We start from the raw sequence: 12,045 nt of genomic DNA, 5'->3' as shown, positions 1-12,045 counted from the left end.
CATGGCTGCCCACTGCTCTGAGTGTATGTGTGTGTTCACTGCTTCAGATGGGTTAAATGCAGAGAGGAATTTCACAAGTGTGTGATGGATAAAGTTGTGCTTTCTTTCTTTTGTCTTAGAGGAAACAAACACAGACACAAGGAGAACATGCAAACTCCACACAGAAAGGCCCGTCAACCACTGGGCTCAAACCCAGAATGTTCTCGCTCTGAGGCAGCAGTGCTAACCGCTGGTCCATTGAGCTATTATTTGTTACTATTGACTGTTTGATCTCAAATCCATTAAAATAGCAAGAAATTGCACTAGGCACACATGTTAATTGAAAAGCATTCCAGGTGACTACCTCATGAAGCTGGTTAAGATAACGCCAATAGTGTTCAAAGTGCCATCAAGGTAAATGCTGGATACTTTGATGAATCTTTTAAAGAAACAATGTGTTTCATATAACCCTTTTTTTGTTGTTGTTGTTTAACACACAATTCCATATATGTTCCATGTGCTTTTTCATAGTTTTGATGTCTTCAGTATTGTTCTACAATGTAGAAAATAGTAAAAATACAAAAAAAAAAAACCCACAACTGTGAATGAGTAGGGGTGTACAAACTTTTGACTGGTACACACACATTAACATAAGCAACTACTAATTTAATTATCTTCCTTCTTTTTGTTCTGTCGTTTTTTGACTTAAGTTCTTCTTTGTTGACAGTCTTTGATCTTATTTTTCTTCTTTTGATGTTAATTTTTCAATTTAAAAATATTCCTTTAAAACACCTTGTGCTGCAAAGGTGCTTTAGAAATATCATTTGGTTATTAGAATCCATTATTTAATATCTTTGCAAGTACACACATACAAACTGGGCAAAATACACTCTATTTGAAGTTTATTTCTGTCACTGTTCCATACACTTTGGAATAATTAAAATATTCAATATACAAACCCGCACAATCCTGTACCATTTAACAATAAATGAGTAAAAAAAATAGCTAAAAGTATCAACAGCTTCAAGACGTTGTTAATGCTGTAAATGACAATTATAGACGGAAACAGCTGATGGTTTTTTTTTGTTTTTTTCTAAATGAGTATCTCTGACATCCATGGGTTATCTTCAGTAACCATCACTCCTGTGTTCCAGTAGCAGATTGTGATAGCCAGTCCAGGTTTATCATGTTAAGGCTAATTCATCATTAGAACACCCTTTTGCAATTCTACTAACATAGCTGAAAACCTTTTGTGCTGATTAATGAACCAATAAAGGTGGCCTTCATTAGGCTAGTTGTGTATCTGGAGCGTCAGCATTTGTGGGTTCAATTATAGACTCTAAATGGGCAGGAAAAAAAAAACACAACTCCTCTGAAACTCATAAGTCTATTATAGTTTTAAGAAAGGAAGGTCATTCCATGCGACAAATTGCCAAGAAACTGAAAATTTCATACAATGGTGTGTATTACTCTTTTGAAAGAACAGCAGAAACTGTCTATAATCAGGATAGAAAGAGTAGTGGAAGCCCTGGAGTACAGCTGAGCAAGAGGACAAGTACATCAGAGTCTCTTTAGAAACTGACATCTCACAGGTCCTCTGATAGCTTCATTGAAGGGTACCCAACAGTCACGAGGTCTTCTAGGCAGCATTTGAGACTGGCCAATAAAAGGAAGAGATTAAGATGGGCAAAAGAATAGACATTGGACAAATGATGATTTGGAAGTAAATGTTATAGACAGACGAGTCTAACTCTGAGGAACACAAAGAAGAATATTTCGTGAGATGCAGAAAAAATGAAAAGATGCTGGAGGAGCACTTGATGCCATCTGTCCTGCATGGTGGAGGAAGAGTGATGGGGGGGGGGGGGGGTCTGGGGGTACTTTGATGGTGTGAAAGTGGGATACTTATACATGATAAAAGGGATCTTGAACAAGGAAGGCTATCACTCCATTTTGCAATGCCATGTCATACCCTGCCAGAGACTCAGATTGTTAGCGCGCCCGCGTCTAAGACGCACTATTTCGAATAATGAACGCATTGTCGAGAGGGGCAGGGGCCAATATGGATGCGAGTATTTTATACCCTATTTGGAACGTTTCGTGGCGTATTACTTGACTTCATGGTCTCAATATTGAAAATCTTGCACAAATATGCAACTTCCAACATAATTATCTGGATAGTCAACAGATTTCAGCATCGGATGAATTTGTTTTGACCGCCGCCATATTGAATATACGTCGGACCCATTCGGACCTGTTCGTGTATTTACGCCACCCCGTTTGTAGCGTCCCAAGTGAGTAAAACCTGATCCGTCTTTCGCTAGGTGGCGTCTTACGGTCTATGTACGGATATTCGAAAGAGACAAGAAAACATGGATAAGAAAAAAAAAGAAAAATACATCTCTTTTGTTATTCTTCGGCAGAAAGAGTACACATTCACCTGAAAAAACTGATACCCCTGATACCCAAGGTAATTACTCATACTAGATTTACAACAACAACTACTACTGCAACATCAACTACTACAACAGCAACCACTACTACCACTACCACTGGTGACGACGACTACTACTACTACCACTGCCACTACCACTGGTGACTACTACTACTATAGACCTACACCAAACTGAAAACAAGTTAATAAATTATAATTTACAAGGAGATAATATAGATGTGATATATAGTGGCCTGTGGTTGAATTCCAAAATATTGCCACTGATTAAACAATATCTCAATATATTTGGTTGAAGCATTGATTTTTGTCATCTACATTGCTTCATATGGCTTCTAATACCAAAAAAAAAACAGAATTGGGAAGAAAAAAACAGCCCCTGGGCTGCCCCAGCTGTTCATTGGGCTCGCTTTGCTCACTAGGTTCGCTTCAACTGAAGAATAATCACTGGGCCCCCCATTGTAGAAATGGGTCCCTGTTTTTTTCCCAGGAGGGGCCCTGTGGGCCCCTTGACCTACAAAACAATCTGAGTCTCTGCCCTGTGGATGGTGCTTGATTGGACCAGTTTCCTCCTACAAAAGGGCTATGACCCAAAGCACAGCTTCAAACTATGTAAGGACTATTTAGAGAAGCAGCAGCCAGCTGGTATTCTGTCTGTAATGGACTGGCCACAGTCACCAAATCTCAACCCTATTGAGCTGTTGTGGGAGCAGCATGACCATATGGTTTGTAAAAGGTGACCATCAAGCCAGTCCAAATTGTAGGAGGTACTTAATGAAGTACACGGTAAAATTTCCTCAGATCACCTCAACAAATTGACAGCTAGAATGCCAAAGGTCTGCTAGGCTGTAGTTGCTGCAAAGTGAGAACTCTTGTTTCTCATTTAATGAATAAAAGTATTTACTACATTTTATTATAAGTATTTAGTTAATTTATTCATGGAAAATGTGACATTCTGGCTGACTGCAAACTTTTGACCAGGTGTGTGTGTGAGATAGATAGATCTCCTCGTTGGCTATCAGCTCATGTATGACTTGACTTCGTGGAATAATTGTTTTATTCTATCTACATTCACTGGATTTTAAGAAACAGAGCATTTTTATTTTTTGCAAATTTGATAAGTTAAAAACTTTATACAAAACGTCCGACAAAATAATTTCCGCTTAGAATGTAACAAACTGGCAAAATGACTAGCAATTTGTGAAAAAATGCGATAATAATTCTTAAAATAACAAAGATTTATTCCTTTTTTTTGGGGGGGGGGGTCAAGTAGAGTTTTTATTCCGTCCTCGGTTGGTTCAGCAATGTGCTGTCATTTTGTTGTTGTTCTGCTTCGTCGTCATCTTGTTTAGGGTTTTTTGGCGGTTAGCAAACCAACTTAAAGTGCATATTCTGGACCAATTTCGTTTTTTTAAATATGAAAGTATGTCCCTTTACACACTCATCCAGAAGGGTAATTTTGCACAAGGCCATCTGTCTACAGCAGAATAAAATAAAATAACAAAACGCGTCTGGAAAAATCCCAAGAGAGTCTGGAGCCAGATTTGTGCGGAAGCGCCAGCAGGCTGAGCGAGCTTTGCACGGTTTAAATGCACAGCCTGTGTAGACCAAGCGCTCCCATTTCTCCTTCATTGTCCGGTCTTTTGGGAAACGATGAGTACTAATCCCATCAAGATTGGTGTTGCTACACCTTCCTACGATACATCTGTTAACCATTTTAATAATTTACACGATAACGTTGAAGAAATTTGCAGAAAACCACCAGGTCGTTTTCTCATAAACAAACCAGCGCTGACGTAGGATTCAGAAGGAGGTGTCCCGCATGCGACGTCACGAAAATCAATGTTTGCCGGGAAATCCAAATGGCAAGTTTTTTCAGAGGCGGACCAATTTGCTTCAAATGGCTTGATTTCAACTGAATTTTTCTGGTATTGCGCAAGGTAAAAAAATTGCACAAAATGTGACAGATATTTGGCCAAAGTTTAATATAAAATAGGAGAATTACATTGATCTTGCTCCTGAATTTACCCATGATATGCACTTTAAAGGTGCATTATCACCACCATCAGAGCACCAACAGTCTCATATAGGGGGTGAGAGGTGTTGTTCATGATTTGACATTGCTCGGAACGTTAGCTAAGCAAATGTTGCTCGGTGGCGTCGCGACAGCTTTGCAGGCGGTGTGGGACATACTTTCATGCGCCTTTTGGTGGGACTGTGGGTAGCCACGCCATTGGAATTGCATCCTGACCCTCTTTTAGTGGACTACTTTTTTTTTTTTTTCTTTCTTCTATGTAATTGTAAAGCGAGTGTGAGAGAGGCACTATATAAGTTTAACTTATTATAACAAGTGTATTAATAACCTATTGTTCATGTTACATCTGGAATTACTGTCTGAGCCATGCTTTTATACAAAAATAATGCATACCTTCTGACCAATCAGATTCAAGATTTCAACTGAGCTGTGGTACAAACATGAATGAAGCAGACTAAGCAAACACTGTCCAATCAAAGTACAATTTAGATATAGGGATGAATGACAGAAGCTTAATTTTTGTGCATTTTGAATGAAGCATTGGTAACTCGGATGCGTTGCTATTTGGAAGAGACAGCACAATTATGGATCTGAAACACTCACCTTGAATGTGTTCCAGTGAGTCTGTTGTCTCCTAGATTTTGTGCTATTTATTAACTTTGCACTACAATTAATGTTAGAACTTTGACAGGATTTTTACTGATCCCTAATAGAAAGCTGAGAATTCAGTGAGGTTGGGTTACATTCAGGATAAGATGAAACGTACATAATTTTGGCAAAATACCCTGAACAGTGCATGTACACACACAATCTGTAAATATGCTTGTTTATACGTCATTTGTGTTACACCAGATCAACACCTGTAAGTTAGAAGTCTGTTATCCTGAGGTTTATTAATGGATACTATAATACCCTAAAGGCAGGAACATCTGGAGATTCTGCACAGAACCTAACAGTGAGAACCTCACTGGAACGCTGGAACCATTAACCATCCAAAGCACCTTTTGAAGTGCTCTTTTTCTGAGAATGTGCTTGTTTGAAGATCAACACACACAGACAAATTTTGATCTCATAATTAGCTTATTAACACTTCAATACTGAAAAACGCAGACTTATCCCAAATAAAGATATACACAGGACATGATGATGATTCTTCCTGTTGTTTTTTTCCAATAGATGCAGTTCATGCTGCTGTTTAGTCGCCAGGGCAAGTTGCGCTTGCAGAAATGGTACGTGCCGCTGTCCGACTCGCAAAAGAAGAAGATCTCACGCGAGGTCATCCAGATGGTGTTGGCCCGCAAACCTAAAATGTGTAGCTTTCTGGAGTGGAGAGATTTAAAAATTGTCTACAAAAGGTAAACATTTTTCTCTGCTGTCACACGGAAACCACAGGATCTGGATTTAGTGAAATATGTTAGTAGAGTCGTCTCAATGCCTTGAGCCAAATCTACTCAGATAATACACTGGGTTCTAGCTGGGTTGGTGATATTGTTACTGTTGCAAAGTAATTGCAAGGACATGATGCTTCAACTGCGCAATGGGAAGGCCACAGAAATGTGATGTGGTGTAAAAACAGAACAAACACTGAACTAAAAAGCACCATTTTACTTTTGTTTTCTTTCCAGATACGCCAGTCTGTATTTCTGCTGTGCTGTGCAAGACCAAGAGAACGAACTGATAACCCTCGAGATCATCCATAGATATGTCGAGCTCCTGGACAAGTATTTTGGCAGTGTGAGTCTCACTCGCAGTTCTTAGCCTTCTAGCTCGTGCTTTCGATTTTTCCATGTCTGTGTATCTTTCCATCATCTTACATCAGGTATGTGAGCTGGACATCATCTTCAACTTTGAGAAGGCATACTACATCCTGGATGAGTTTATACTGGGCGGGGAAGCTCAGGAGACATCTAAAAAGATTGTACTGAAGGCCATTGAACAGGCAGATATGTTGCAAGAGGTGGGGAAAAGCTTCATGCTGTAGGAACAAAAACCCTTACCAAAAGTATGTGGACACTTGATTGCAACACGTAGATGTGCTTGTTGAACGTCCTATTTCAATAGGATGAGTTGTTATAATAACCTCAACTTTTGAGGGAAGGTTTTCCACTAGATTTTGGGGATATGTGTTCATTCAACCACCAGAGCATTAGTGAGGTCAGGCAGTGATGAGCGAGGAGGTCTGACGTGCAGTTGGTGTTCGGTGGGGTTGAGATCAGGGCTCTGTACAGGACACTCAAGTTCTTCCAATGTCTTCATGGAGCTCAGTTTGTATATAGGGGCATTGTCCTGCTGGAACATGTTTGAGTCCCTTTGTTCCAGTCAAGGGAAATTGTAAAGCTTCAGGATACAGAGACGTTTTGGAGACTTTGTGGCAAAAGTTTGGGGAAGAACCACATATGGGTATGATGGTCGTGTCCACATACTTCTGGTCATATAGTGTATATCAGCGGGATGTTCTTTTATTCTAGCATCATAAAATGGTATACTCTGTTAAGCAGCACCATCTAATACAGTAAATTTCTTAGCAAAATGACTGCATGACTTTGTCTGTGTTAAGTGTGCATAATAAATATTTATTGATTTTATTTTCCCCCTTTTTACATCTTTTCCAGGAAGCAGACACACCCCGCAGCGTACTAGAGGAGATTGGACTCACATAATACTCCAGAAGTCTGCAAAATAAGAAGTACCACTTTCTCATTTCCTGCCTTTTCAGTGTCCGTATGTCAGTCTTGTATCGAAGTCACACAAAAACCACAGTATCTGGATTTAGTGAAATATGCAACTTTTAATTTTTCCAGTATTATTTGATTAATCCTTTTTCACTCGTCTTCAATTGTGAGTCAGTAGATATATCTTATAAATCTGCTTGTTATATTATGATGGCGATTTTCATTACCTCACTTTATCCTTCACTGCCTTAAGACACGCTGTCACAGTTTGGTCTATAAAATTTCAGCTTAAATTTTACATGGTATGAACTAGGTGTGTCTTTGTAGGTCATTAGTATCAAATCTTTTCTTTTTGATCAAACAATATTAAGTGGAAAAGAGAGATTATAATTATGATGGTGCGCACACGGTCATAAATATCTACACATTAGTGGACTGTATTCTGTGAAATCAGTTACTCATGACGGTATTAGGAAAAACTTCTACTGATAACACTGTAAATGTTACCACCTGCAAGTACATGCTGTGTATTGTCAAGAGGTTTAAAAAAAGATTCCTCACCTAAATGGGTATCTTAGCACCCTTGCACAAATATTTGCTCAACTTTTAATAGATGGTGCCTATTTTTGCTTCTTTTCCACCGTTAAACATGGCACAGTTATTGAGATATAAACTGTTTAAATAATACATGAGAAGATATTAGGGATATTCCTCCTGGACCGTGTTGTCTCATATTGCCTAGCTAACCGATACTTCTTCCTAAAATGCCTTCCTGGTTTCAGTTTATTTTCAGTACCAAAGAATTTCTTCTGTCCTGTTTGTATCAATAATTTCTAGATGACACTGTGGTTCACTGCCTAGCCTATCTCTTCGGAAAAAAACAATAAATAAATAAATAAATGAAGGTCCTTCAAAAAATGCAATGTTGTGTCAACAATTCTCTTTTTTTTTCACATCTGCAGATACGGTTATATTTTGGAGTATGCTATCTTAAACAGTGACATGCTGTTTTGACTCCAGAACATATTGAACACCATGGATTTGAAATAAATGTTGTTTTTTTTCTCTCCAGTTTTGTCCAACCCAAGTCTATGCCCACTGTACCCTCCTGTTCTTGTAGAACATGTCACCTGGTGTTCTCGCTCATCCATCTTAAAGGACATGGGACATGGATTTTTTTTCTGGGTATAATTATGTATACAGGACATAAGAAATGCCATCTAAATCACTGCAGGGTGTCAAAAATGTGAAAATCATCACATTATTCAACTTTTTTATACATCAGCGTAAAACAAGGATTTGTTAATTAGCTAAGCGGTCACGTGACCCGTGACGTCACAAAAACTTTTCAAGGAGCCATCGCTTGGGAATCTAATGTAAACAGGTTACCGAAATGGACACCATCGACAGTGATATTCCCGATGTTTCACAGAGATGTGAAGTTAGACCCTATCAATTCGAACCGATAGCTGGAAATTCACATGAACATGGATCTTGTCTTTACTCTGACGGGTCAGATGATTCTGAGAGTGAGAGTTCATTCAATCCCCACGAAACTGAAAGCGGTCGGCTCGATAACACTTCCTGGTAAGTTAAAAACAATTCTGCTCAAAGGCTAATGATCTGTTGAAAGAAGTATTATTTTTGTATCATACACTGAAAGTTCATCATAGAAAGTCCATTGCAAGCTAGTTTTTTTTTTTGCTGATATTTTTCGAGATTGAGATACAATGCTTCCAGAGTCTGAGATGAAAACATTCAAAATGGCGAAACGAGTCAGAATTATGATAATCAATAATTGATACACCCAAAATTATAATACTAATCCTTACCGCATGAGGCCCATGGTAAAACCACACTTCCAGGAGGGGCTGCCGTCTGCCTCCCAAGCCGGCCGAGAGCGCTCCTCGTCGGGCACGGCCAGGCGGGCGAATGCCCTGGTCCGTCCGCCCTGTCTAAAAAATAATGGTACAACTCCGAGTGAAGGTATCAATGCGCTGCCGAAGCGCGCAGAAGGTGTTAGTACGCCTGTCATTATAGTGCAGACTTTCCATAGCATAGAAAATCGCCACGTTTCAATTTGTGTAACTGAACTTTGTTTCATGTCCCTGGTCATATAAACCTATGTAAACAGGAAAAACGCGGAAGAGTTTGGTCGCATCTAACTACAGCCCCAAAAAAATACCATTGGCCATGCTGAGCCTAGCTACATTGCTAACAGGAGTGACAGCGCGTCTGACTGACTGGGAGGTCGCAATACACCATGATGTTCAATGTACGTTAAACACTCTAAAAACGAAACAATTTTCTTGTCATCCAAGACACAAAAACTATTTTGTCGCATTCGTCATCATCACAATTCACACTTCTCCATATTCATCTACCCGCTTGTGCTGTACCCGAAAGTTTTTGTGACATATGATCACGTGACAGCGGCTCTTCTGGTTGTAAAATATGCATATCGGAGCTCGAGCAGAAATGCCATATAATCATCACGAATATAACGATTTTGCTGAATTTAATAGATAATTTTGTATTTGTTGATGCAATTATTTCATATTTTTAATGGAAAGAAACTGATATAGCGTGCATTTATGTTTCATGTCCCATGTCCTTTAAGATTCGGTGTGTTTTGTGATGCGAGATGCTTTTCTGTTCACCACAGTTGTAAAGAGTGGCTATTTGAGTTACCATAGCCATTCTGTCAGCCATTCTTTTCGGACCTCTCTCATCAGTAATCCGCTTCTGCTCGCTGGCTGTTTTTTGTTTTTCGCACCGTTCTGTGTAAATTCTAGATGGGCGGGTGTGTATGAGTGAGTGATAGTCCCAGGATGGTTAATAATACATATGATACTAATTTTAAGAGGAGTTCTGAAATATTTTGCAGCCAGGAACACTTCAAACTATAAAAGACATGCCACACAACCACTCATCTTAATTACCGGTATTCTCTTAATTATTCAAATATTGTATTTTTGGCTCTTTATTTAAACTATAGTGCTTTTTATTCCTGAACCCTTGCCCCATCCCATTGAACACGTTTTCTATTAAAATTTCCATTAGCTTGAAGTTGATGTTATTTACAGGCTGACTTGTTGATCAAATTGAATTCAAGTGACCAGTCAAAATATGTGAATAACTACAGGAACTCAATAATAATTTTGATAAAGGTGGTGATATCTGCCCACTGTAACAAAATATGCTTCACAGACCTCTGGGGGTCTCTGGACCATGCTTTCAGAATCCTGGCTTTAAATACATCAGAAGTAATTAATATTCATCTTTTTCTGTGTCAGCTGTGAGTATTACTAATTCGTGACCAAGAGAACTAACAAAAGGCGTACAGTTGTTTCCAGATGGGGTGTTTCCGTCGATTCATCTAAAATGAAGACAGAATAAGTGTCTATGCTTAACAACGGTGCTTAAAATATGAAGCCAAAAATATAAATGTTGCAAGTTTATGAAACAAGATCACACAGATCAACTGTCAGATGATATTGTGTAACAGGAAAAATCCTTTCAATTATGTTGTAAAGTTACCGAACGTATTCAGGGTTGACTGCACCAACCACGACTGAAGTAAAGATTACACTGTGAATCCAGAGAAAATAATTTGAAGTGTAACAATACTATGACGTTAAACTGCATTATCCCTTCCTGACTAAGTAACATTTCATCATTTCTAACATATTTTATGCAGGTTGGTACAGACTGTCAGCCAGAGACTGTGATGTGGACAGAGACTCTGTACATCTACCATGACCTCACATCCTGCCAAAACACATCTTTGGGCTTGTTAAGATCCAACTAAAGGACTGAATTTAGAGCTAATCAAGGCTTTGTTCATCCATCCGTCCATCCATTATCCTGTTCTACAGGGTCACAGGCAAGCTGGAGCCTATCCCAGCTGACTATAGGCGAGAGGTGGGGTACACCCTGGACAAGTCGCCAGGTCATCACAGGGCTGACACATAGACAACCATTCACACTCACACCTACTGTCAATTTAGAGCCACCAATTAGCCTAACCTGCATGCCATTGGACTGTGGGGGGAAACCCACGCAGACACGGGGAGAACATGCAAACTCCGCACAGAAAGGCCCTCGCCAGCTGCTGGGCTCAAACCCAGGACCTTCTTGCTGTGAGGCGACAGTGCTAACCACTACACCACCGTGCCGCCCCGCTTTGTTGATCCTATTATTTAAAAAAAACCAACAAAACCCTTGACCTGAGATTAATTCGAAGCAAATAAACTGCACCCACTTCACTCTTTTTTTTTTTTTTTTAAAGATATTTTTTTGGGCTTTTTGCACCTTTATTGGATAGGACAGTGTAGAGACAGGAAATGAACGGGAGAGAGACGGGAAGGGATCGGGAAATGACCTCGGGCCGGAATCGAACCCGGGTCGCCCGCATTCATGGTATGGCGCCTTAACCACCTGAGCCACGATGCCCCCACCCACTTCACTCTTGACACAAGGCATTATCAGTCTTGTTTTTAGTTTCATTTCTTCCTTCCTTAAGTACAACCCCAATTCCAAAAAAGTTGGGACGCTGTGTAAACTGTAGATGAAGTCAGAATGCGATAATTTGCAAAACATGAAAACCCTATTTTTCATTGAACATAGTACAAAGACAACATTTCACATGTTGAAACTGAGAAATTTCATTGTTTTTTGAAATATATGTGCTCATTTTGAATTTGATGTCAACAACACATTTCAAAAAAGTTGGGACAGGGGCATCACATCTACTTTTAACAACACCCGGTAAATGTTTGGGAACTGAGGAGACCAATTGCTGTAGTTTTGAAAGAGAAATGTTGTCCCATTCTTGCCTGATGTACAATTTCAGTTGCTCAACAGTTCGGGGTCTCCTTTGTCTTATTTTGCACTTCATAATACAC

The 12,045-nt window shown here is 39.4% G+C and overlaps 1 protein-coding gene across 1 annotated transcript in view; it reads left to right on the top strand.

Annotated features, from left to right (window-relative positions):
• The window catches only part of ap1s2 (adaptor related protein complex 1 subunit sigma 2), a 12,545-nt gene extending 4,469 nt beyond the window's left edge, over positions 1-8,076 (top strand). Inside the window, exons 2-5 of the mRNA XM_060941702.1 lie at positions 5,643-5,821; positions 6,092-6,200; positions 6,286-6,423; positions 7,079-8,076. Coding sequence (XP_060797685.1) covers positions 5,643-5,821; positions 6,092-6,200; positions 6,286-6,423; positions 7,079-7,126 — 474 coding nt within the window. The 3' untranslated portion in view covers positions 7,127-8,076. The remainder of the gene's footprint in view (positions 1-5,642; positions 5,822-6,091; positions 6,201-6,285; positions 6,424-7,078) is intronic.
• The last annotated feature ends 3,969 nt before the right edge of the window (positions 8,077-12,045 follow it).

The sequence above is a fragment of the Neoarius graeffei genome, chromosome 15 (assembly GCF_027579695.1).
Source record: "Neoarius graeffei isolate fNeoGra1 chromosome 15, fNeoGra1.pri, whole genome shotgun sequence".
Classification (NCBI taxonomy): Eukaryota; Metazoa; Chordata; class Actinopteri; order Siluriformes; family Ariidae; genus Neoarius; species Neoarius graeffei.
The sequence above is the reverse complement of the archived record's forward strand: the minus strand, read 5'-3'. Positions and strand labels throughout refer to the sequence as shown.